At 40.0% G+C, this 27,776-nt stretch overlaps 1 protein-coding gene across 1 annotated transcript in view; it reads right to left on the bottom strand.

Moving 5' to 3' along the window:
• Positions 1–27,776, bottom strand: part of DNAH6 (dynein axonemal heavy chain 6) — a 247,493-nt gene that overhangs the window by 144,082 nt on the left and 75,635 nt on the right. The window contains exons 22-34 of the mRNA XM_045828050.1: positions 26,849–26,945; positions 23,854–24,073; positions 22,361–22,525; positions 22,166–22,276; positions 18,975–19,100; positions 18,734–18,889; positions 18,289–18,450; positions 13,058–13,195; positions 8,179–8,346; positions 6,044–6,192; positions 4,559–4,666; positions 1,548–2,103; positions 711–833 (exon numbers count right to left, since the gene is read on the bottom strand). Of these exons, the coding sequence (XP_045684006.1) occupies positions 711–833; positions 1,548–2,103; positions 4,559–4,666; positions 6,044–6,192; positions 8,179–8,346; positions 13,058–13,195; positions 18,289–18,450; positions 18,734–18,889; positions 18,975–19,100; positions 22,166–22,276; positions 22,361–22,525; positions 23,854–24,073; positions 26,849–26,945 (2,279 nt within the window). The remainder of the gene's footprint in view (positions 1–710; positions 834–1,547; positions 2,104–4,558; positions 4,667–6,043; positions 6,193–8,178; positions 8,347–13,057; positions 13,196–18,288; positions 18,451–18,733; positions 18,890–18,974; positions 19,101–22,165; positions 22,277–22,360; positions 22,526–23,853; positions 24,074–26,848; positions 26,946–27,776) is intronic.

The following is a 27,776-nucleotide window of genomic DNA, read 5'->3' on the forward strand; positions in this document are numbered from 1 at the left end:
AACAATAGTTTTCTAATTCATTTTTAGACAGGGAGAGGCAAAATGAAGATAGCTTTTTGGAGAGGGGGCTGGAAGGGGGCAACATACTTAAAAAGATGGCTTGTTAAACTACGTGAAGAGAAATCCTATTTCAGAATGGAGAGGGTACAGAAGTTAATAGGAACTGAGCTGCCAGGAACAATAATGTAATGGCTCTCCTTCACTAGAGGTAGAATGGTACTTCTGAGGTTAGAATGTGTCTGGGGCCCTGAACCTACGACTGAGTGGGAGGTAAACTATTTTTCTCTTCTCTCCGGCTCTCAGAGATGCTAAGGGTTCCTAAAATCCAAAAATTGTGACAGTAACTGGATTGAACTGTCTTTTTTTTTTTCATTGTGATCTCTCTCATTATTCCAAGCCTTCTGTAGTCTTTTAAAATGCCCCAGCCTGTCCTAGCTGTGTTTTGAAGAGCCAAGGAAGTGGTTTGTGGTTGTCCTTGAGAGGAACCAGTCTAGGGAGAAACCAGGCAGAACAGGCAGGAACCAGGGTGACTGCACAGACTGGCAGGCTGAGGTAATAAGTAATGAGGACAGATTTGGGGAACATGTAAACATTTCTGGAGATTCCCTCCATCAAGCACAGTGAAGCCTTGTCTTATTGCAATGTGGGTACTCAAGGGAAGTGCGAGCCCTGACAAATTGAGACATTGGGGAGCATCTGGTTGCACTTACGTTTTTAGAAATACCATTCATCCAGGTTTTCACATAAGGCATCCACTTCAGTTCCTCGGGATCCACAAACACCATTCCACAGCGACTGACAGTTGCAGGAGAGGCAACCTTCAGGTCCTGCACCTATAATTGAAGAAAGTTGAACATTGAAGGAGTAGTAATAAGGAAAACAGTGGGAGAGCTACAAGTAATCAGAAATGGAGGCGAAAAGTTAAGTGAAGCATAAGTTGAAAAAAACCCATTAGTAGGATACTGCCAGCCCCTTATGGGAGGGATTAGGTATTTCTTTTCCCTTCTCTTTTCTCTTCTTTGCTGTTTTATTCTTGTACCAAGGCCTAATCTAATACCTAGCATACAGCAGGCATTCAATCAATGCTTGATGAATGAATACAATAAAGATATTATCTTCCATAGTATTTTGTCAGTGTATTTGGTCCACACTACTCTTTCAATTCCTCCACCAGATAGTCTTACCACACTGGGTTAATTTATTTACTTTAAGTACAATAATTTTTTTTAACTTAGAAAACATTTTAAATTATGTGAATTCATCTATATATACTAAATACCTCCAAAGGAAAAGAAGCAAGTGCTGGGGAAGCCAGAATTTATTGTATTTCCTGTTTATAGAGACACAGGAATGTTTGAGAGACTGTGACTGTCAGGATGGACAATACAGTACAAACAGGCAATTTAGTAAGTATTTAGTACATAAACAAAACACCACGGTAGGCCTTACAGGTAGTAATAATACATCCGTGTGAGAAAAAATAATTATGGTGGTATGCCAATCTAACAAATGATTTCTTTGCTCCACAGTGCAATATAAATATTTACCTCAAAAAGCATGTGGATTTGAGGTGTGAGTTTAATCCTCTCACTGTTAGCCAGGCAAAGCATCTTGTTATCATCCAACACTGTGTTCATATTCTCAATCCAAAGAGCATCCACTGGCCCATCACTGATGATCCACTTATGGTCTTCTGAAGGATCACTCGCAGCTGCTCGGACACTTAATGCCATCAAACCATCTTTCCACTCCAAGGTTATGTTATTTACTTCACCATATAATTCACCCATTGTAATAGATTTAGGATTAAGAATGTATGTTTTAACTGGTTGGTAAAAGGGATTGTCTATACCAAGTTTTTGCAAATTCCCTAAAGTTTCTCCTAGTATTCGGTAGACTGTGGTCTTGCCACCTCCAGTTGGCCCAACTAACATGACACCATGCCTTACTAGCATAGTCTCATAGAACTGTATCACTTTTTTAACCATACATGTCTCCGGCTGAAGGTTCTGTCTTTTCATGACATCTATAATTGTTGACTGCAATATACCATAATCATGTTCTGGAATTTGGACTCCAGGAAAAAGGTCAGATATGATTCCACTGAAATAATAAAAATAAAATCAATTAAGAACCACTGGTCATTGTGTTTTGCTCATATTTTTTATAAATAATTGATTAAACATTAATATAACTCTTTTCCTTATTGATCTTTTTTCTAAACATGCACAGTACTAAGTATATCCTACTTGTTATACCAGAATCCATCATTTCCCTATTATTATGTTTGATTTTGTTTCTTGTACTATAGACCAATGTTCTTAAGTATACTAGAAACTTTCTGAGCTGAGAAACATATCTCTTATGTTTTTGTATTGTCCACAGTACATAGCATAGTACTAAGGTGATGAATGAATTGGTTTATTTTTAATATTACATATATATTTTGAATATTTAATTTATTTATTTTTAGAGAGGGTAAGGGAGGGAGAAAGATAGGAAGAGAAACATCAAAGTGTGGTTGCCTCTCATGTACCCCCTAGTGGAGACCTGGCCCTCAACCCAGGTATGTGTCCTAGACTGGGAATCGAATTAGCAACCCTGTGGTTCACATGCAGGCCGGCACTCAATCCACTGAACCACAGTAGCCAGGGCTAATATCATATTTTTAACTCAACTTTTCCCAAGTGCATTTATATGTGCTTATTACTAAATGTAGATACTCAGAAAACTAAGATGAGAATAAAAATAAAAAACTAGTATAAGGTAAAAAAATGAGTAAAGGAAAAACCAACTTTCTGTTAGAAACAGTTAATATGAGGTATTCCTATGGGTAAAAAATAAGCTAAATCCCTACCTCACACTATACATACAAATGCATTTGAGATATAGTAAAGAGCTTCATATAAAATGACAACAAAGGCACTGGATAAAAATGTAAGAGTTGAATTTGGCATCATGTGGTAAAAAGGTCCTTCTAAGAAAGACAAGAAATCTACAACTGTAGAAAGATTTCAACAAAGTGAAAAAATAAAAACAAGTAACAAAACCAAACTTCTGTGAGATAAAAGACTTTATATACAAACTTAAAGAATGAATGATGGAGAAATATTTCTAATTTTTATACCAGATATTTTATGAGTTCCTACAAATCAATAAATAAAAGAGCAAAATAGAAAACTGCTCTTGAATAGTAAATATACATGACTAATGATCACAAGAAATGACACTAATAATTAAAGAAATGCATGAATTAAAGACTTTTGGTTCCTTTCCAAAACATTCAAAGGGAATAGGCAATTTTACAAAACCCCTTACATAAATATAAAATGTCTGTGGAGGACATCTTGATAGGATATTTAAATTAAAAATGCCATTACCCTATGACCTAGAAAATTTACTTCCTGAGATCTCAATTATACAAATATCGTAAGTGTGCAAAGATAACTGACTAGCAATTTTCATCATTGTGTCCTACCAAAAGGGAGTAGATGCATATTCTGGGGACACAGGCACTGACGGAAGACAAAGGCAAAGGGAATCCCCAGCTGAGTTGTAAATGGAAATCCCTGATGGCAGATGTGCACCAGGAGTCATGGGTAACCAGTCCAGAGCAGAGCAGAGCACAGAGCTCCAGAGAGCCAAATTCAATAGAATATTTTGTTTAACTGAAGGTTTTTTGTTTGTTTGTTTGTTTGTTTTTTAGGAAGCTTACACTTACACTCTGGAAGAACTTGGAGACAAATCAATGTTAGATTTATAGGAAAGTAGGTAAAGGGTTAAAAATGAGAACTAAAATAATAAATGTAGGGAAAATAAGAAGCTAGATCATTTAATAACCAGGAAAATATTGCTCAGCTATGGATAACATGTAGCTATGATAAGTTATTGAAATCCTAGATATTTAGCTCGTTATATTACAATATACAGAGAGAATGGATCAAGGAGAAGAGCTTCATTTCCCTGTTAATAATTTAATAGATAATATCTAAAACTGAAAAATAAAAAACATGGAAGAGACATGGGACTAAAAAATGGAGGGAAATAGTAAAATGGATGAATGAATGAATGAATGAACAAACCAAGGAAAATGATTTGCCTTTGGAAAGTTGGTGAAGAGCAGGGAACTGTTGTTTTTTCATGAGACTAATTTATGATACTTTTATCTTTAAAACTACTACATGTATATGTCTTAGATAAATATAAAACTAAATAATAAAAGTAGAAATAAATTGATAAAAGCAATCACATTTATGTTAAGCCCAAATCTGTTTCTTGGGGGTGTGGGAAATTTCTTAGATTATTTTATAACCAAATGCTAATTTGTATAGCACTCAGCCTGATGATAAATATTTTGAGGAAAAAAAACCCAAATAATTGGATGGATGCTAAAATTTTGGTGCCTTTATTTAAACTTGTATATTTTAAAATGCAGTAAATATCTCCAGAAAAGATGAGAAAGCCATTATTTTGTCAGAGACAGATGTGCTTGCAGATAAGACTATCCTTTACCTCTGCACAGTGGCTGTGCTTCATTGAGGAACATGTGGGAACTCACCTGAACAGGAGAGCATCGTCTGTTAGGAACTTGGGCAGGTTGGAGTCCCGTAACGCTCTTATCAACACCACATCTTCACTTAGGTTTGGGTTCTCTCTTTTTAAAGACCTAAATTTAAAAGATTAATTTAGATGACACTGTGGGAACGTAATATTGAACATGATTTTCCAAACCCATGGATCGGGGATTCCACGCGCAGAAAGCCGTGCGGGCTGTGCCCACTGCATTCCTGTCGGAAGGGGAGGATCCTCCTCCCTTCATCCTGAGCATCATTCATCACCATCAGAGCATGCGCAGAAGTTGGGTACTGGCTACATAGCTTTGAGGAGAATGACCGGGACATTTTCTCATCCTCCTGAATCAACCCTCCCTGAATTTACAGGCATCCCTGAAGTCATCATGATGATCTACATCTCTGTGACTTTCTTTTATTTTATCTCAACCCAGAACACCCTGCTTTTCTCCTTTGCTGGCCTTTATTTCCCCTTCAGAAGCCAGCCCAATCACTCGCTCCTCCAGAAAGTCCCTCCATCTCTCAGGGCAAACTTTGGGCACAGCCCTTTGGTTGCCCTTACTACTAGTACCCTGCATAATTGCTCATTTGTCTGCCCCACCCACTGGGCTGTGGGTGTGTTCTTTGAGTGCAAGTGAATCTGAACTCCATATTCCTTCTCCTAATGTGGCGATCCTGTGAAGAGAAGAAATACTGTATCTGGAGGTTTAAAAAAAGAGAGAGTCTGTAGAAGGGCAGATATATTTGTGCAAAACCCAGGGACAGAGGACCCAGCCTGAAGGGGCCCACAGTGTGCAGAACCCAGACCAGCAAGTCATGGCCTGCGAGGAGGATTGAAGAGAAGACGCATTCCCTCAGAGACTGTGGACATGCCCCGGATTTCAGAGGCAGGAGTTTCAACAAGATATGAAGGGAGAAGTTGGAGCCTGAAAAGAGAAAAGGCTCATGTTTTACTAGAAACTAGAAAGCAGCTTTCAGTCTTGGGTACAGTGAAGACAGAGGTAAAGACTTAGACAAAGGCCTAGACTGAAGACAAGGATGAAACTGAAGTTTCTAAATGCTTCAGGCTTTGTCAGGTGACATGCACGACTTAATTGTCAGATATGCACAACAAACTGTATGCCTTTTAAGTCTAATCATTGATCTTATGTTGGTAAAGACTTCTGTGCACCAAAACCCAATGTATGTGATAAGTTCAAGGGAAATGAAGGTTAGCCAAAGCCTAGTCTAGAGTCAGGCTCAGGTTGGGGGGCAACTAGGTTGGGCCTCACAGCGGAGAACTGACATGGAATGAGGAGAGATGCCCCCTTTCACTGTGGAATGGGGTGGCAAGACAAGGATGATGACAATAGCAGCAGCTAACAGTTGATAATCACCCAGTGTATGACTTTGAGAGCTGCATGTGAATTACCCATTTAACACATTTGATTCCATGTTTTGAAATTTCACTGGTGACCACCTCGGTTTCTTACCCGGCCATGACCAGCACAGACTTCACAGCTCTCATGCCGAAGTCATAGTGATCTTGCTGGGAGAGCTGCTCACTGCAGAGCTTGTACATCTGAGTCATTTTCCTTGCTAATGTTTTACTGGACTCAAATCCTTCAGAGTAGAGAATTACCTAGAAAAAGTATAATGCAATGCTTATTAGTATATTGAAAAAATATATTAGCATAATACCAATGTATTCAAAATCTACTTTAGGCATTAGAACTCTCCAAGTTGTTACATCATTTAACAGAGAAATGTAAAGATTGAAGGGGAAAGGGATTTCTGTGCCACAAGGAGGTGGAAGGTGGGATATTACATGGGAGGCCTGAGCACGGGTTCTGCTTTCTTTCTATGGTGACATCTAATTCAAAGCATAGAGAGCCCACTGCTTGAAAATGTTCACATCTTGGAGGTTGGATGGTGTTATAAGGTCTGAGTACAAAAGCAAGACTTGAGCTTCTCACCTGATGGTGTCAGTGATGGCAGGGTACTCCTGTAGGCTCATTTGGAGTCAAGGGAAGCTACACAAAGGTTTGCAGCCTCTCCCCTGCCCTGGAGGCTACCTCACCTCTGACAAGGCTCTGCATCCTCAGTTAGTAATCAACAATAATAGAGGAGGTGGGTGTGGACCTTTTCTCCAGCCCATAGCCTACTCGAATCACTGCAGGTGGCCTCAGAATTGGGATTTGAAATGATGCAGAGATTTCTTACTGTTGCCTGTCTGTTCACCCTGTCACTACCTGTTACGCAGAGTTCTGCACACTGCAGGTAATTGAGAACATTTACTGATGATAGACCCTGACTCATTCAATCTGTAAGTGGGAATAGCACTCAGTAGATCAGATTTTTAAATTTCTTCAATTAATTACTGAGTAATATAACAAAACAAGGAAACATGAGATATGAACACAATGATGGACTGAGTTCTAAACTTGGTCTTCTTCTTACCAGCTTTGGACAATGGGCACAAGACATTCACTGTCCCCGTCCACAGAGGGTTTAGAATGGAGACACCACCTGCCTTAACAGCCTACCACCCCACCATGACCAGGTTTTGGCCTGGTTGACCAGGTGCTGGAGGACCCGTAAGATGACGTAAGCATTGTACTAACAAAAGTTGTAACTTTTCTAATGGTAGGTTTTGGAATGGTTTGTTCTGTTCTTAGGTAATTACTTTTACTTCATATAAAGGAATATTTTAAATTAGCTGTTAGAAAAGGAATTATTAGCCACAGGAATATTCTGTGCTTTCTGGAAAATTCATTCTAAAAGGGATAGTGTTCCTTGCTATAAAATGCAGTGCTAAGCACAAGAGGCCTTCTAGAGTCCTGAAAATGTCCTATGTTTTGGTCTTGATGGCCACACAGGTGCTCGACTGGCTGTCCTCCACTCCACGTAAGTGAAGTAGGTCTGCTAATAGTAATCAGAACAGGTGCTGGCTAAGAGGGCAGAATATCACGCTTTCTTGTTTAGATGTGCGGAGTAAACACATGTAAGAACTCCCTGAGTTGAACTCCTGCGATCTGCAGACTTTACTGTATATACATTATATACCTTTGTAAAAAGTGCCAAGAAACAAAAGCCAGTTTAAAAAAAGATTCCTAGGGAGACACAGAAAGAACAAATAATTAATTGATTAATGATGAATTTTTTTACTAAGCTGATACAGACTTGCAAACCAAGTCCCACCCTCTATTGTAGTGATTAGCATTGCTGCAACTCAATAGCCCTTGACTCTAATAAAAAATAATGCACAAAGAGAAATGAGAATAATATAGTATTTTAGAATGGATCCAGACATTTTAATTTCTAGAGATGAACTGATATACCTCAATGAACTGCTTAATTAAACTCATCGATTCATTACAGTGTTAAGGATATACTACATTCCAGGTACCATTCTAGGCATTAGGTTACAACATTTACATACACACACACAGAGGGAGAGAAAACAAAACATTATAAGCAAAAACAATTGTATCTACTCTTAATGAGCAAATGATGTATGACCTTTGCCAGGATGCATTCATAAAGGAAACTTTCTACTTCAACAGGTCCAAATGGCAAATAAAAGAAACAAGTTTAATTTTTTTCTGCTTTATAATGTGAAGCTCACCTCTGCAATCAAGGCATAATTTGGAACCATCATTGCAAAAGGTCTAAACAGGGCTTTCAAATTATCTGGCAACTCGGTTCTGCCTGCATATCCAGGATTCATCGTGATGAAGGCTGCACAAGTCATAACCAACTTTATTTCCCGCCCCTCAAACATGAATCTAGAGAGCTGTTTAAAGGAAAGAAAAAGTGTAAGTTAACACTTCTCCAGACATTTGTGAGTTCTTTCACGTGATTACTACTGGGGTCAAAATTTGTGTAATGGAGCATTCAGGCAGAGATCTGAATCCTGCTGTTGGACAACAGGGAACATTTGTCTCCTGGTTCTACCCACTCCCAATCTCTTCTGGCCTCAGTGTTTCCTGCTCTCTGCCTCTCTGCCCCACCATTGCCCAACTGTCTCCTCCCACCCAGTCCTCCAGTCTTCTAGGTCTCAACACCTTTTGTTGGGGCTTCTCAATTCAACTTAAGACTTAACAGACAATAAAACTCTCCACCCCCACTTTCTGGTTCTCCCCAAGAAATTCTAATCTAATCTTAATCCTTGGGTGATTGAGGCCCAGCTGTGTCACTGGAATTAGCCCTTTGGTTTTATTCAACAGCAAATACCCGGTAAGCATCTGTTGTAGGTGCGGTGACGGGTTATGCATGGATGTAGAGAGCTGAAGAAGACTCATTCTGAGCCCTGTAGAAGCTCCTGGGCTTGCTGAGTCAGACCTGGAAACTGTGACCAAGCTGTGCACTAGATGCTGGAGTGGAGGTGTGTGCGAAGCCAACAGGGAGCAAGGCCCATAGGAGGGGTGGGGAAGCCTGCCGGAGAACTGAGAAATGAGGACAGCCATCTCACATGGACAAGCAGCTCAGTCACCTCAGTCAAAGGAAGCAGAAACAAAAAACTACACTGCATGTTCAGGGAATGATGAGTTATAACTGTGCTCAAGGGTAAATTTCTAGGAGGAATATGTAAGTAGGCCAGGGCCTGAGCATCAGGAATATTGTACGCTAGACTAAGGAATTTAGATTTTGTCCTCCATGTGTGTGGTGGAGGAGCAGAAAAGAATTTTGAGCAGAGTGATAGGGTCAAAGATGGCAGTGGAGAAGTTGGATAGGGGCCCAGTAAGGAATTGTTATTGGGGGAATGATGAGAGCCAGAATTATGGGGTTATCACTGGGGACATGCAGCATCTAGCAGGTAAAAGTAAATGGACTTGGTGGGTTAAATTCTGGGGTCGATAGTAATGGGGAAAATGCAAAGGGAACTCCAGGTCTAGTGGGACCACTGGGTGAAGGCACTATGAACATGAGTATAGGGGAGTATGAGTACAGGGCTGGGAGATGTGTCATGTCCAGGAGGAACAGATGCTGGAAGGTACAACTGAAGATTGTTCTGCTGCCACTAAATTCCTATTTGTGTTATTCAAACCTGCAAACTTCTGTGCTTTAGTTTTTTCATTTCATTCTAACTATCTCATCTGGCCATTGGCAAAACTGAGGATCAGATTTGGTTACTCTCAAAAGACCTCTTTTTGAGGACTTTTTTTTTTTGAGGGGGTTACATATTTGGTTTTATTTTCATTTTTTTAATATATTTTATTGATTATGGTATTATAGTTGTCCCATTTTTTCTCCCCTTTATCCCCCTCTGCCTTACACTTACCCCTCCCACTAGCATTTCCTGCCCTTAGTTCATGTCCATAGGTCATACATATAAGTTCTTTGGCTTCTACATTTCCTACACTGTTTTTAACCTCCCCCTGTCTATTTTGTAACTACAATTTATGCTTCTTATTCCCTGTACTTTTCCCCCATTCTTCCCCCTCCCCCTCCTCACGGACAACCCTCCATGTGATCTCCATTTCTGTGATTCTGTTCTTGTTCTAGAAGTTTGCTTAGTTTGTTTTTGTTTCTGTTTATTTTTAGGTTCGGTTGCTGATAGTTGTGAGTTTGTGGTCATTTTACTGTCCACAGTTTTAATCTTCTTTTTTTCTTAGGCAAGTACCTTTAACATTTTATATAATAAGGGCTTGGTGATGATGAATTCCTTGAACTTGACCTTATCTGGGAAGCACTTTATCTGCCCTTCCATTCTAAATGATAGCTTTGCTGGACAGAGCAATATTGGATATAGGTCCTTGCTTTTCATGACTTTGAATACTTCTTTCCAGCCCCTTCTTGCCTCTAAGATTTCTTTTGAGAAATCAGCTGATAGCCTTATAGGAACTCCTTTGTAGGTAACTGTCTCCTTTTCTCTTGCTGCTTTTGAGATTCTCTCCTTATCTTTCATCTTGTCTAATGTAATTGGGACATGCTTTGGTGTGTGCTTCCTTGGGTCCAAATTTTTTGGGACTCTCTGAGCTTCCCGCATTTCCTGGAAGTATATTTCCTTGGCCAGATTGGGGAAGTTCTCCTTCATTATTTTTTCAAATAAGTTTTCAAGTTCTTGCTCTTCTTTTTCTCCTTCCCGCACCTCTATGATTTGGATGCTGGAACATTTAAAGTTGTCCCAGAGGTTCCTAAGCCTTTACTCATTCTTCTGAATTCTTGTTTCTTCATTCTGTTCTGGTTGAATGTTTATTTCTTCCTTCTGCTCCAAATCATTGATTTGAGTCCTGGATTCCTTCCATTCACTGTTGGTCCCCTGTATATATTTTTTTATTTCACTTTTCACAGCCTTTACTTTTTCCTCTATTTTGCAACCATACTCAACCATTTCTGTGAGCATTCTGATTACCAGTGTTTTGAACTCTGCATTTGATAGGTTGGCTATCTCTTGTTGCTTAGTTCTGTCTTTGGAGATTTGGTCTGTTCTTTCATTTGGGCCATATTTTTTTTGTCTCGGTGCACTTGTTATGTTTTAAGGGTTGGAGCCCTGTAATCACCAGGGTGGAGCAACCCACTCCTCAGTGTAGTGGCACTATATGTGGGGAGGGGTCAGAGAGAAAATAATGCCAGTGCTCGTCTCTTGGCTGGTTTTCAGTCACTTCCCCCATTATCCACAAGCAAATTGGGCCCTTCTGATGCTGATTCCTAGGGGGGTGGGTTTGTGTGCATGCTAGTACTCTCTGGGTCTCACCAACTAACTCTCCTGTGAGCCTGGGAGTTTCTCCTGCTGCTACTACCCCCATAGCGTTTTACAGCCAGAGGTTTTGAGGCTTTATTTCCCGATGCTGGAAACCTGGGTTGCACAGTCAGTCTCGATCTCCAGTTGTTCTTCCTGGTTTACCTACACACAAATGTGGGACCACCTGTTTCACCAGCCGCCACCTCACCCACCCAATCCTCCAGCTGGCTTCTTGCTGTGCATCCTCTCCACCCTGGCTGCCCATCTCTGGCCCTCCTACTGGTCTGAATGAATGTTTCTTCTTTAACTCCTTGGTTGTCAGATTTCCATACAGTTCAACTTTCTGGTAGTTCTGGTTATTTTTTGTTTTTAAATTTATTGTTGTCTGTTTTTTTGGTCATGGGAGGAGGCACAGTGTACCTACCTATGCCTCCACCTTGGCTGGAAGTCTCCGTCTACTTTCTTTGACCTCACACAGTTGCTCACCAGTTTGCAAGGCTTCAATTCCTCCTTCCTTGTCTTTGGACCTCTTTCCCGCCCCCCAACCTTGCTCTCACATAATTGCTCAGCAGGTGAAAATGACTTATGAGTTATGCTACATCTAGAGGCCCCTGCATTTAATACAGGCCTCCCCAGAGGATCTGGGAGGTAGGAGAGCATGTAGTTGAGGAATGCAGACTTTAGGGTCACATAGAAATAGGTCTATAATGTTTCAAGAAATATTTTAAAATTTCTTTGAATACTTTTCACCTGCAAGTAACCTTTGGAAGACATTATGCACTTCACATAGATTTTGGTGTGAAGATAAAACAAGTGTAAAGTACAACTTGTACAGTTTAGCAGCTCATTAAATTACAGTTTATGCTTTGTTTTTATTTGTTCTATAATTTGTTTTGCAGAGGTGATAATTAAGATATTTAACAACTCTTTAGCAGGGCACCTTCCAATAAGAATGGCTTATGTCCCTGGAGCTGGAGTTGGATCCAGAGTCCCTTTTTGCTATGTCATCATAAACCCTATGCCTGGAGCTTGGGGAGGTCAGGGGCTCTCCAGGAAGGGGCCAAGTTAGTGGTGGGGGACCCTTCAGGGACTTGGGGCAGTGGCTATTTAAATATTATGCAACTGGCAAGGCTGTTCTGGCTTATACAGTCTGAACATCGGTCTCCCTTTGATGATCTTATGACCATTGTCTCAGAAGGTCCACACAGGGTACTAGGGACTTGGTCCATCCTTCACTGCACTCAGCCTCCCAATATGAACCTCTTCTCCAGGAACATGGGCTAAAACATTTTTTAAATAGTGGGGCCACATTCATATCTTCATCTGATCCTACACTCCTTGGCTTTTCCTGTCCAGTGGATTCTGGGTTCCATAGGACTCCTCTCCAATCTCTCCACCAGCACTAGGCTCAGCCAGGGGGCCACTGTGAAGGCAGTGGAGCCCAGAAGCAGCAGCAACATTAGAGAAACATAGCAGAGAAGTAAATCTCAAAATCAAGAACAGGAAAGGTGAAGAAGAAAGTGGGAGAGGTGTGTGTGTGTGTGTGTGTGTGTGTGTGTTGGGGTTGGAAGAACAGTTTCACGGGAGTGCAGCTCAGTTTGGCCAACTCTGTGTCCCCAGGTCCCAGCACAGTATGTAACATATGGCTGTTTTTGTGTAGCCTGGATGAGGAATTAATCCTCCCATGTAAGTCGTATTGCTATCTTACACTGGAAATGAGTAGTAGTCAGGCTATTGTCTTTCCTAAAACACAACATGCTGCAAGTTAATTACAAACTGAAGGAATGCCACCTGCACAGATGGTTGCCCCACACCTTACCTTGGCGGCTTTGGCGTTCCTAATGGTAATGAGTTGCTGGGCAATCACTGACAAAACTTCTATGTCAATTCGATTAAATTCATCAAAGCAGCACCAGGCCCCTGACTGTGCCAGACCACTAAAGAAGCGCCCCATCATCTGAAATCAAAATAACGCTGTTCAACTTGGTATGACATAGTGGAACTCCTTCAAAAGTTAAATTATGAACTGAAATATTAAAGAGAATACAGGCAGTATGTGTGCATAAGCAATAGTTTTTAGTGAATACTGGGCTGTGTCAGAAGTTAACATCTTTCTATTAGAGGAAACATCTTTTTGTTTCTCTCTAAATAATTTGAAGCTGATTTTTTATTTTTAAATACCATGATAATCTTACCAATTTCCCTGCTTTTTCATAACCATCCTTGACCTATGTAAATACTTGATAGGTTCTCAAAGAAACATATGGAATAGACACACTTAAGGACTTAAAAACACCTTGAAGAATTTTACTAAGGAGAGCTTTCTTGGTCTTTTTTTTTTATGTACAACTATTATTACTTTATTTTGTTTTAACACTGAGAGAATTTTGACACTCCATTTTAAAATGATAGTATCCATTGATACACAGTACTTAATTTCTAAATGTATTATTACATATTTTAAAGTGTTTTCTGTTTTTTAAAAATTTTTATTATTGTTCAAGTACAGTTTTCTGCCTTTTACCTGCCCCAGCTGACCCCTCCCCCAGCCCCCCCCATTTCCACCCCCCTTGTTTTTGTCCTTGTGTCTTTTATACTTGTTCCTGCAAACCCTTCCCCTTTTCCACTGAAATTCCCTCCCCTCTCCCCTCTGGTCATTGTCAGCCTGTTCTCTATTTCAGTGTCTTTGGTTATATTTTGCTTGTTTGTTTGTTTTGTTGTTTAGGTTCCTGTTAAAGGTGAGAACATATGGTATTTGTCTTTCACTGCCTGGCTTATTTCGCTTAGCATAATTCTTTCTAGTTCCATCCATGCTGTGGCAAAGGGTAGGAGCTCCTTCTTTCTCTCTGCTGCATAGAATTCTATTGTGTAAATGTACCATAGTTTTTTGATCCATTCATTTACTGATGGGCACCTAGGTTGCTTCCAGCACTTGGCTATTGTAAACTGTGCTGCTATGAATATTGGGGTACATAGGTTCTTTTGGATTGGTGTTTCAAAAGAACCTGTGCATCCCAATGTTCCTGGTCTTGACAAGCTCCTGCAGAGGCTGGACCACACAGGAACCACTGAGCAAAGCCGAGCTGTGCAGGTGATGGTGGTGGTTCTAACCACAGCAAAATCCTATGGTGGAGGAGCATGAATGTGCACACAAGTCCATCTAAATTATAATTTCCTTTGGAGACTTCAGTTTTGGGTTGAGCATTGGCACAAAAATAGCCAATCAAATAGTTTCTTTGCCTTTTTTTCTGCCCTTTCTCTATAAGAGTCATTCCTTTAGCTCCTGTCAGTGGAGCACTGCCAACCACTCCAGTCTGGGGCTGCCTAACTCAAATTTATTTTTGCTCAAGTAAAGTCTTAAAATTTGTAATATGCTTTAGTTTATCTTTCTGAGTTATGTTCTAAAAATTTATTCATTAGCCTGACTTTGGGAATTCAAAATATACTGCTAAAATTTATTCTTCAAGGACAGTTTGCATTCACTATTATTTTGTATTAATTTCAGATGAATAGCCAAGTGGCTAGAAAGTCATATGCTTTACAAAGTGGCCCCCCTGCTGCTTCAAGCACCACTTGGCCCTGTACCTATTTATTTGATATTATTGACTATATTCCCTATGCTGTAACATACATCTCTGTGGTTATTCTGCAACTACTAATTTGTACTGCTTAATCCCTTCACCTTTTTTACCCAGGCCCTCTAATTCCCCTCCCCTCTGACAGCTGTCAGTCCGTTCTCTGTATCTGAGTCTGTTTCTATTTTGTTTTGTGTGTTTATTAGATTCTACATGTAAGTGAAATCACATGGTATTTGTCTTTTAATACAGCCCATGGATGTAGGGGTGGTCGCCTGAACCCAGCTTGCCAATTAGAATCCCAGTTCTGAAATTTGAAATGTAAACCTGCTATTTTCTTTTTTTTTATTTTATTTTAATCATTGTGCAAGTACAGTTTTCTCCCTTTTACTCCCATTCCAGCCCACCCACCCAACCCTCCTCACTTCCCTCCCATTACCACCCTCCCCCTAGTTTTTGTCCATGTGTCCTTTAAATTTGTTCCTGTAAACCCTTCCCATTCTCCCCTGAAATTCCCTCTTCTCTCCCCTCTGGTCACTGTCAGTCTGCCCCGTATTTCAGTGTCTTTGACTATATTTTGCTTGTTTCTTTGTTTTGTTGTTTAGGTTCCTGTTAAAGGTGAGATCATATGGTATTTGTCTTTCACTGCCTGGCTTATTTCACTTAGCATAATGCTTTCCAGCTCCATCCAAGCTGTTGCAAAGGGTAGGAGCTTCTTCTTTCTTTCTGCTGCATAGAATTCCATTGTGTAAATGTACCATAGTTTTTTTGATCCATTCATTTACTGATGGGCATCTAGGTTGCTTCCAGCACCTAGCTATTGTAAATTGTGCTGCTATGAACATTGGGGTGCAAAGGTTCTTTTGTATTGGTGTTTTAGTGTTCTTAGGATATAGTCCCAGCAGTGTAAACCTGCTATTTTCTTGAGAAGGTTATAGAGAGACGATCCTCAGGCTCCTATAGCCAAGGGTGTCCTTGATGTTGCCCTAGTCCCTGCCCTGCTCCACTCTTTTTTGGGTTCTGTGAGATATACCCACCATTCTAATATGCTATTATAATAGAAATACAATTGATTTCTACATACTGATCTTGTATCCTGCAGTCTTGCTGAAATTTACTAGTAGTTTTAATTGTGTGTATGTGTGAATATTCCAGGATTTTTTAAACGCAAGATCATGCTGTTTATAACCAGAGATAGTTTTATTTCTTCCTTTCCCATCTAGATGCCTTTTATTTCATTTTCTGGAGCAATTGCCCTGGTGAGGGCCATGAGCGTGATGTTGAATAAAAGAGCAGAGCCATCCTTGTCTTATTTCTGATCTTAGGTGGAAATCATTCAGTCTTTCACCAGTAATTAGATGCTCTTTATCAGATTAAGAAGTTCTCTTCTGTCTCTAGTGTACTGAATGTTTTTATCAAGAAGATTTTTATTTGTTTGTTTTTTAAAGTCATAGCTCGCAATGGTATTGGCCATCAGGGTTGGGCAGTGGCCACAGCTGGCTCAGTGGTGTGCGAGGACTGCCCGGCCTGGATCAGTTTCACATCAGCGACACCAAGGGTCAGTGTCACCACCAGAAGACAAAACATAAAAAGAATAAAAATAGAAGGAAGGAAGGAAGGAACTTTTCTCTATCAGAATGATTATATGCATCACCCCTGATGACGACCTTGAAACTGTTACTTGCTGAAGTGAGCATAGGACTCCAGGAAGGTAAAAAAGACAATTTTTGAACAAGGTGAGCTCTAAGGGCTTGGAATCACTTTTAATATATAAAAAAGGGACTTACTTTGTTTTCCATGTTGATCATGACATTTAAGTTCCCCTAATTTTAAGACTCACTGTTTGAGTAAATTTTAAGTTTTCATCACAAAAAGAAAAATTCTGTAACTATGTGTGGTGATGAATACCAACTAGAATTACTTTAGTAATCATTCTTCAATATATCAAATTATTATGTTACATATTTGAGACTATCACTATGTTGTACGCCAATTATATCTCAATAAAAAATAAAATAAAGAAAAAAAATTACCAAAAAAAGAGACTCAATGTTAACATATTGGAGGCATCATTGGAAACTCCTTTTGTTTCCTTCATGTGTGCTTCCTGAAAGTCCACCAGGAAGCAAAGTCTAACCATCAGTAATCTCTGCATGGATTCTGGTGGCCGATCTGTAGTTTTCTCTTGTGTCTGCTTCTGAAGAAAGTTCCTGCCACCACCTTCCCAGTGGTGTGGATAAGGTGGGCGTGGCAGAATGGGAAGTCTTCTCTTGCCTAGAATATTGACAAAGATGGCCTTTGTCTTTTTCTGAAGATCCTTTAGACCCTTCATGAGATGTGACTTTCCAAATTAGGAATTAACATGCGAATACAACAGTTTTCAAAATATCATGTGGAGACCCCTGCAAATCCTAGAGTTTCTTTCAGGGGGTCTGTAAGGTATAAGCATTTTCATAATATTAAAATGTTATTTGCCCTTTTTACTCCCATTCTCTCATGAGGCTACAGAGTATAGAAAAGTTATTAATGTGGTTTCAATTTCCACATTGCTGATAGTCTTTAAGAAACGGCTGCTTATCAAGTATTGGTGTAGTTTCAAAGAAGAATATCAACAATTATCTGAAAGTTATTAAAATATCCCTCTCTTTTTTGGTTATGTATCTGTGTGAGGTTAGATTTTCTTCAAATGCTTCAACCAAAATAACAAGTTGAATGCAGAAGCAGATGTGAGAATCTGGCTGTCTTCTGTTATGAACATCAGAGGTTTTCCAAAAATATAAACATCAGACATGTAAACATCAAACATCAGAGATTTTTAAAAAATATAAAACAATATCATCTCACTAAACTTTTTGTTTGGGAACATAGTTATTTTTCACAGCCAATATGTTTATGCTAACATGTAATGCATGTATTATCATTAATTTACAAGTATTTGAATGTGTCAGGTTTAATTCTAACATGGTACATATTTCAACAGACATAACCACATATATAAACAAAAGCTTATGAGGTCTCAATAATTTTTAAGAGTGTAAAGGGGGCCTCTGATCACAAAATTTGAGAACTGCTGTATTGAAAAATCTTACTGTGATTTCTCACCTCCTATATATTTCATTTTCAATACACAACTCTCAGAATCAACCAACTCTTCCTGTATGCTTATTCCTGTTTTTAGATTTCCCTGCTTTATCTTGTACCTCATCTCTCTTCTTTCTGCTTACTGACAGGGACAGATTTTTAATGTTATCACCAACGGACAAATCCTCCTCTGGCCTTGATTTCCACTGGGACTACTCAGACTGCCTTATGTTGACTATTCTCCTTTGCTGTATTTATCACACTTTAACTGTCCCTTGCCCACTAGTTTTCTCTCACTTGCCATCACTTCATTCTCTCCTTCAGTCATGTCATTTTGTAAATAGAGAAAGCCACATAAGCACTAAATGTGAGTGTTCAGATGCTGGTACTGTACCTTATAGTCCAAACCATCGGAGCAGTTAAAGACCACACACTGGATGGCAAGAGCTTTTGCTAGGTCTTTGGTAGTCTCGGTTTTTCCAGTGCCAGCAGGACCAGCTGGTGCGCCTCCCAGGTCGAGCTGCAAAGCACCCATGAGGCATAGGTAGCAGCGATCCTGAAGAAATCGATAAACTCATTATTGAAGGGCACTGACTCTAGCCAAAAAATCATCAGTCCTTCCCTTTCTATAGGAGAAGGAGGGTCATTATTTTCTACAACAGGTTTTGTAGCAGTTGAAATATACTCAGAGATCCAGGCATGTAATTAATGCAAACCTCTGCTTCACAAAGATATTTCCTTTCAAGAGTTAATGTTAGATAAAACTTTTCCATACTATTTTGATTTTTTTTAAAAAAGCACTCTTCTTTCAACATTAACTTAAGTGATCAGTAACTTACCGTGAGAGGAGTAATAACTAATCTTGGGCATGCACCCAAATATTCATAGCCGTAAGTGTACTGAGAGAGCGCCATTCTAGCCACACAGTTATCTAGGTCTATATCCCAATAGTAGCGCAGCTGTCTCTGCCAATCAAAGGATTCAACTTCCTCTACCTACATAAGTGATGACAATGATATGCATATTAGATGCACTAATTTCAGAAAGTAATATATGATTTTAGTTAAATGAAACAGGTACCTTGGCTTGAACAAGTTCGGTGACAATGTCTCTTGCATGTACATCGATAGTAATTAAGGCAGTTACGATGTTTCTGTGTAATTTAGGAAGGGTGCCTCGAACTACGGCAGCCAGGGCATTTAATCTCTACAAATTAAAAGGGAAATTATCATAATTAATTTTCAAAAATCAGCTTACATATATATCTTTTTACTATTAAATTTGGAATAGACATTTGGCAAAACTATCTAATTTTAAGAATCCATAATTCTGGATTGAGTGCGGGCTGTGAACCAAAGTGTTGCAGTTTCGATTCCCAGTCAGGGTACATGCCTGGGTACATGCAGGGTACAGGCCATGACCCCCAGCAACTGCACATTGATGTTTCTCTCTCTCTCTCTTTCTCCCTCCCTTCTCTCTCTAAAAAAAAATAAAAATAAATAAAAAAAACTTAAAAAAAATAATTCCTCTGTTAAAAAAAAAGAATCCATAATTCTCTGACCCAACAGTTTAACTTATTGAATTCTTTTTTTTAAATTTTATTTTAATTATTGTTCAAGTACAATTTTTTGTCCTTTACTCCCATCCCAGGCCACCCCCCAGTCCTCCCCACCTCCCTCCCATTTCTAACCCCCCTAGTTTTTGTCCATGTATCCTTTATATTTGTTCCTGTAAACCCTTCCCATTTCCCCCTGAAATTCCCTCCCCTCTCCCCTCTGGTCACTGTCAGCCTGTTCTCTATTTCAGTGTCTTTGACTATATTTTGCTTGTTTCTTTATTTTGTTGTTTAGGTTCCTGTTAAAGGTGAGATCATATGGTATTTGTCTTTCACTGCCTGGCTTATTTCGCTTAGCATAATGCTTTCCAACTCCATCCATGCTGTTGCAAAGGGTAGGGGCTTCTTCTTTCTTTCTGCTGCATAGAATTCCATTGTGTAAATGTACCATAGTTTTTCGATCCATTCATTTACTGATGGGCATCTAGGTTGCTTCCAGCACTTGGCTATTGTAAACTGTGCTGCTATGAACATTGGGGTGCATAGATTCTTTTGGATTGGTGTTTCAGGGTTCTTAGGATATAGTCCCAGCAGTGGAATTGCTGGGTCAAAAGGCAGATCCATTTTTAGTTTTCTGAGGAAGTTCCATACTATTTTCCATAGTGGTTGTACCAGCCTGCAGTCCCACCAGCAGTGCACTAGGGTTCCCTTTTCTCCACAACCTCTCCAACACTTGTTGTTTGTTGCTTTGTTTATGATGGCCATTCTGACTGGTGTGAAGTGGTATCTCTTTGTGGTTTTAATTTGCATCTCTCTGATAGCTAGCGATATTGAACATCTTTTCATGTGTCTCTGGGTCCTCTGTATGTCCTCCTTGGAGAATTGTTTGTTCAAGTCCCTTGCCCATTTTTTAATCGGGTTGCTTGTCTTCTTAGAGTGGAGTTGTGTAAGTTCTTTATATATTTTGGAGATTAAACCCTTGTCTGAGGTGTCATTGGCAAATATGTTTTCCCATACAGTTGGTTCTCTTTTTATTTTGATAATGTTTTCTTTAGCCATGCAGAAGCTTTTTATTTTGATGAGATCCCATTTGTTTATTCTTTCCCTTATGTTTCTTGCTCTAGGGGACATGTCAGTAAAAATGTTTCTGTATGAAATATCTGAGATTTTCCTGCCTGTGTTCTCCTCTAGGACTTTAATGGTGTCACAGTTTATATTTAAGTCTTTTATCCACCTTGAATTTATTTTTGTGTAAGGTGTAAGTTGGTGCTCGAGTTTCATTTTTTTGCACGTAGCTGTCCAGTTCTCCCAATACCATTTGTTGAAGGGGCTATTTTTACTCCATTTTATGTTGCTGCCTCCTTTGTAAAATATTAATTGACCATAGAGACTTGGGTTTATTTCTGGGCTCTCTGTTCTGTTCCATTGGTCCATGTGCTTGTTTTTATGCCAGTACCAGGCTGTTTTGATTACAGTGGCCTTGTAATATAGTTTAGTGTCAGGTATTGTGATCCCTCCTACTTTACTCTTCTTTCTCAAAATTGCAGCAGCTTTTCAGGGTTATTTATGTAATTTATTGAATTCTTATAACACCTTTAAGAAGTACATGCTATGTTTACCCCCATTTTCCATCAGAGGAAACTGAGAGAGACAGAGAGTAACTTGGTGGCAGTCACAGAGTTACGAAGTGGCAAAAATGACACCTGAGGAGACATTTGCCTCAGAAAAGCCCCATGTTCTTAACAACCATGTGGCAATGTTGCTAGAAGATTGTTGTCCTTAAAAATTAAATGAGGTATAGGTAGTCCACCTCATTTTGGGGGTAGCTTTTCCTTAGATAATCAGAAAATATGAGCATTTTAAGCAAGCCAAAGATTGATTAAATAAAACCATTTTTGATAGATTGAGCTCCCAATTCTCACTTAAATGGTTAAACCTTTTCCAAAGAAGAGCAATGGACACTTTTCAGTCCTAAAGGCCTTGACCTGCTGTGCTGAGTTTTCACTCTGCTGACAATAATCAGGGGTCTACCTCCACAGAGAGGTCGATGGGACTTCCTTTAGGGAGTCTTTCTCTGGCCCTTTGACATGAAGCACTATTGAAGACCTTCAGCTCTATTGGGGATCCCCTCATCTTTCTATTGTAAGAGTAAATCTTTCAAAAATGCAACATTGCTTGGAAGTAGAATTGAATTTGGAGTCAAAGATTAGGCCTAACTGAACAATATCAGTTCCCAACTATAGCTTAAAAATTCTTGTAGAATGACATTTAGATTCATTCCATTGTTTATTGTTTTATTGATAGTTGCCTGAGGGTTCTATAAAATAGTAGAAAAACACATCTCGAGCCTAAGAATAGAAATGGCAGAAATCCTGAGGTTTTCCTACATTAAATAAACTTCTGAGAGAGACATCCAGGACCTAGTAAATATAATCTCTCCTTAAATATTGCAAATAGTTATAATCCTGACATTTTTCTCTTGAATCGTTTTTTTTCTGTGTTTATTAGTATTCATATAAAATATTACACAAACACCAAGATAGTGGCCCTAAGAAAATGTGAACATAATCAGTTTTAGTGAGAACCCCAAAACTTTGTAAAGTTAATTCAGAACATTAAATTTGTGAAAGTGAATTTTTTTAACCATGTCAATAAAAAGCACTGAGAGAATCTTGCACAGCAATATTTTCGGTGCCTTTCTGTTGAAAACTCTCACCTCAAAGTTGACTTTTTCAAAAGCTTCCAGGGCCTCCAAACGATTACCATCTACTTCCAAACACTCAGTCAAATCGCGGCACCAAATAACTTGAGAAATGGTCAGGATCACCTGCATGGAAACATCTCCCTTGAGTATGTGATGCCTCTCACCAAAAAGAGAGCCAGAGATGGAAGTGTATGGAGTGTCACTTACTTGTGAAGGGTGGCCAGCTGTCACCCAGTTTGTCCTCGGTTTCCCCTGATAGTCAGCAATGGCGGCTTTGCACAGGCGACGCAAAGATGTGAACATGGCTTCCTCCACTTTGCCGAGCCATTCCTCCACATTGCCTCGGGCCTTGAGGCCTCTGCCCAAGCGAACCTAGAAGACAAGCAGAGCAACAGGAATATGGCTCACGTGTGACTTGCAGGCTGTCCATCCTCCATGCTTCTGTAACAGAACCCTGAGCCCTGGCAACACTGAAGCCTGACCACAAGTACTGGAACTTTCTATCACCATCACACTCTACACCTCTCTTTACTGCCTTTACCTATTGCTGTATTTTACTGCTTCCTTTTGGAGCCAACTCCCTTTACAAGGAGTCTGTGTGCACCATGTAAATTCTTTTATTTTCTTTTCCTACTTGCTGACATTGGATTTTTGACCCCAACCACTCTTCTGAACCTGTTAAGGTCAGAAAGATTAGCAACTGTCTCCCAGTTGCCCACCCCAACTGACACTCTTCAGTCCTTTTCATATTTATCTCTTGAATTTTCAGTGAGCTGACTGCTTTGTCTGGGTCTCCTGCATCTGTCCTTCTTATTCTTCCCTCCCTTTAAACTCACGTTCTTCCTGGATGCCAGCCATGGTCCTCCCTTCTCTTTTCTTTTGCACTAGTGATGAACAACTTCTTTGGCAAGAAGATCAATTCAGGGCAAGTGAAATGTTGATGGGCTCCTTCACTCCTGCAGAGTCACCACTGTGCTCTAACTGGACGGAAGCCCCTTGACATTTCGTGCACAGTTCACCTGTGGAATGCTCTCCCTTCCGAGGTTCCTCTCCATCTCCCTTGGCTGCGTCTGTGAGTATGTGCCATGTGTGTGAAGTCACCTGGTTGCCCACCGTCTGCTCACACTTCCACTTGCTTGGTGTTTACCATATGCCAGGCACTGTGCAGTGTGCCCTGGAGATGCCAATGCCAATAATGACAACTAATACTTTCAAAGCACGCACTGAGTACTGCTCTAGTAATTACATATAATAACACTTAAAAAAATCTTCAGCATCTCATTAATTAGACACTGTTACTAACTACCTTTTTACAGACGAGGTTAAAGGTTGGGACTTGAATCCAGTGGCATGGCAGTAGAACTGGCACTCTTAACCTGTCTGCTCTTGTGCCTCTTGTGAAGCTGAGTAAGGCACGGCTCTGTGTTCTCCACTCTGTCTCCCAAAGTAGAGCACGTGCCTCTGGGATTGCATTTACTGTGGCGCTTTCCAATGTCTTTTTTTTTTTCACTGTGTCTAAACTAGAAATCTCCCAGGGCAGGAGTTTCCTCTTGGCTGTCCCTGGAACTGCTGAGCCAGTGGAGTGCCAGTCGCAGGAACACTCAATGGATGCTTAGAGCGACAGTGAATAAACCTCCACCCTCCACCCTGGAGGCTAACAATGTTTACCCAGAAAGAATTTAAAACAAAAAGCACCTCACCCTTTCTCCCTCTGGTGACAGCATCGCCAAAATGTCATTAGTATAAACTTTTTCTGGCTCTCCATCCACACCAGGAATTCTCCCTTCAGCAGGAGGCATAAGAGCAAATTCAAGCCTTGAAATGGAGTCGAAGCATTTCCTTAAATGTGGTTGCACAGCTTGGGGATTTCGTGTCTGGGCCAAAATCTCCAGAAGTTCATCATTTGACAAGAAGTAAAACCTGGATTAAAGAAAATACTTAAAATATAACTTGGAATTGAAGCAAAGCCTTATATAGACATACAAGATAACCCCCTTAGCCACATCTCTTCCCCATCCACTGATTTGCTGGACCTCCAAGCCAACTGGTCTTGGGTTTCTAGGGACACCACATGTCCCTAAAGATAATTGCTGTGAATATTAGTACAGATGCATCTCAAACATCTAGAATTCGTGTCTGGTAAATAAAAGATATTTTTCATAGAAATTATTTTAAAGGCTGGTTCTTGCTATAACACTGATTTGTTCACATGCCTGTGTTACTTAGCTTTGAGCTTCTACAGTGAAGATACACTATTTGCTTTCCTAGAATCTAGCCTAGTACCTCACACATAATTTGTTGGATAGATGGATGGGTGGTTACAGGAACTTTGTTTAGCTCTGTGAATATATGCGTGTGGGGCATGCTGGTGTGATACTGCATGGGATTTTCTTAGACCCTGCCCCACAGGACCATTTGGAGGCAGGAAAAGACCTTAGGACAAGAAATAGGGAAGGTGCATATCTGGATGCCCAGGGATGAAGGTGAAGGAGGAGGGCCTGGACAGAGAAGTCACTTCGTTTCCATGGAGGAAGCTGCCGCCCACGAGAAATCCCTTGGGGTTGGAGGGAATCCCGTGAATTCCAGACTGGCCCCATATGGGAAAGAGGGGGTCAGATTGGTACCAGCCACCTCAGGCTTCTCCTGTCACCTCCTCCCTTCCCAGCTCCAAACTGGAGCCCTTGGCAAACGAACAGGAAGTAGGGAGAGTTGATCATCGTACATCCTCATCATCACTAACACCTTCAGCCCTGCAATAAGGTTGAGGTAGGGAAGGGGAAAGTTTTAACTTTGAATGGAGTTTAGAGTTTTGATTATTACAGCTCATTTTTTGGGTTAAGGTGAGAAGAGGGTTTTTTTTTTTTAATTATCTGAGAATGACAGGAAAATTCATGAGGCTTGATCAAGATTTTATGTAAAGGGGCAGGAAGAAACTAGCTCCCAGGAGGAAATGCAGAGACAGTTATTCGTTACAAATGAAGATGTTTTGGTTGCATTTATTAGTCCTGCTTCTTTAACAACACATACGCTCACAGCTAATTTGTCCCCAAACCTTGTTTTCAGCTAAAGGAACAGATAACTGTGAAGATTAGCCTTTGAGCCCTGTGAGAGCAGGGGCAGTGTTGTGTTCATCTTGCATTTTCAAGACCTACCTTGACCCACGGCTCACAGAAAGTTTCCATAAGGTTGTTAGAGCGAAATCGATGCCTCACAGAGCCTCCTGACATAATGAACATTGTGGACCCAGTTGATGTCATTCCGAACAAAAGGAGAAAAAAGGAACTGATACTTTTTGGTGTTCAGTATTTTCATAGGTAAATTTGTACCTGGGTTTCTTTACATATCAAAAGCAGTTTCTTTAAATATCAAAAATGTCTTTGGCCTTGGGAGATCCAGGTTGGGAACCACTGATTTAAGAATGCAATACACAAAAGGCAAGTTCCAAACCTCAAACTCTTCCATCTTTTTCCATTTTGCTAGATTTGTGTAAGTTTTTGGTAAGCTTTGGTAAGATTCTTTAAAGTCCAACTATTTCTGTTAAAACTCAACCAGATCCTCCAGATCCTGCGTTTTCTGTGCACACACAGAGTCCATCTGTCCTGGTTACTCTGCTGTGACCCCTCTCAAGCAGGTAACCCAGATAAGCACCTAACCCCAGCTGCCTCAGTGGTTGTTATGAGACAGAACTTAACTCCCATTCCTTAGCAGCTAACAGGAGAAATCTATACAAGATGAACATATCATTAATGTTCTCTGTTATGGTGCTGAGTGCCTCAGTGACCGCAGCTGGGAGCTTTTGCTACCATCAGATAGTCTTACACAACTGTATCATAGATGGTCATAGCCAAGACTGTCCAACTGTTGACCGTGAGCACCATGAGGGCAGGGACCCAGGCTTTTCTTCTTTGTACATTCAGTGCTGAGCAAAACATTTGTATGTTTTTATTTATTTAATTCTCACCTGAGGATATGTTTATTGATTTTAGAGAGGGAAGGGAGGGTGGGAGGGGGAGAGGGAGAAAGAGAGAGAGAGAGAGAGAGAGAGAGACAGAGAGAGAGAGAGAGGGAATGTCAATGTGAGAGAGATACGTCAATCAGTGGCTTCCTGTCTGTGCCCTGACCACGGATCAAACCTGCAACCTAGTCATGTGCCCTGACTGGGAATCCAACCCACAACCTTTTGGTGTATGGGATGATGATCCAACCAACTGAGCCACCCTGCCAGGGCCATTTGATATGTTTTTAGAAGGCATAGGTGAGTAAAAAATTTCATTTGGAATTTGTGAGAAAATCTCTTAGGCAACTTCTATAGTGACATTCTTAGACCATCAATCAACTTAAAGAAACCTGCTCAGGCAACATGGGTCTCCAACTGTCCACATACATATCTGTGGACACACGTGTGTACATATATGACATACTGATCAGTGGGGCAAAGTTGTGATCAAGAATCCTTCCAGCACCTTGAGTACTTACCCACTTAAACCTTTACCTCACCTTGATATTGTACCTAACCTTGACATTCACGCTCCCTCATCAAGATACTAGCTGGATTGCCATTTTCAAATGTCTGTCTTGTTTTTCTCTTTGATTCTCTGATATTTTGAGGTTATGGTTTGTTTTTAAGCATATCCTTTTAAATTAATGGATAGTTTTAACTACTCAAAAATAACATAGGTTGCTTTGTAAACTTACCTTGGGAAGATAACTCTTTTTGATTCTAAATATGACTCTAGACACTTCTGAATTTGGTCCAGTAATGCATTATTGTTTTGAAAAGTCTCCAGAAGTCCTGTTCATTGAAAAAAAGGGACTGATAAAATTGCATTAAAATAAATAGAGAATAGAATTTTAAGTGGAAATAAAATACTACATTAATATTTTTAAAGCTTTTGTTTTATTTAGTAAAAATAACCTAATAAATTAAAATTTGTGAGATTGGCTAAGAATGTTAAGTATTAGTGTAATTAATATTAATTTTAATATTTACCACAGTTGAGCAAGAATTTAACTTGAAACATTTTTAGCTAGCATCCTCCCTTTTGGTGGGCTGAGGATACACAAACCAAAGCCAAACAGTTGTCTTTTTGAGCCTCTGGACAAAGCCATTCTCTGAACTTTATTATTCATGTTTTCTGTTTTTTTTCTGCCATCTTTAGATGCTGAAATTGTGGCAATGGGATTCTACTTCTTTATCACTAAACTCTAGCACCTTGAGGAGCAACATTCATGCCTTACATAACTTTGAAGTTTTTGGTGCCTATCACAGTGCTTGGTTTACCTGCCCATCCAAGAATCAAATCCTGCCTTTTCCATGGTCCCAAAGGATGGGATCAATGACCTAGTCCAATCCTTAGCCCCCATGCAAGCATACCTGTCTGGCTTTACTTCATAACCCCTTCTTCGTGTGCACTCGACTTCAACCCATACTGGCTTCCTCCCCAACAATTGTGCATGCCAAGTGCACTTTTACCTCAGAGTCTTTGCCTGTGTTCTTTCCTCTGCCTTTAATAATACTCCCTCCCTCAAATCCTCCCATGTCCTCATTCCCACAGATTTGTGTTCAAAAACTACTTTATCAGAAAGGCTTTCCATCTCTCTCTCTCTCTCTCTCTCTCTCTCT

The sequence above is a fragment of the Phyllostomus hastatus genome, unplaced genomic scaffold, assembly GCF_019186645.2.
Source record: "Phyllostomus hastatus isolate PE091 unplaced genomic scaffold, TTU_PhHast_1.1 phas_scaffold_78, whole genome shotgun sequence".
Classification (NCBI taxonomy): domain Eukaryota; kingdom Metazoa; phylum Chordata; class Mammalia; order Chiroptera; family Phyllostomidae; genus Phyllostomus; species Phyllostomus hastatus.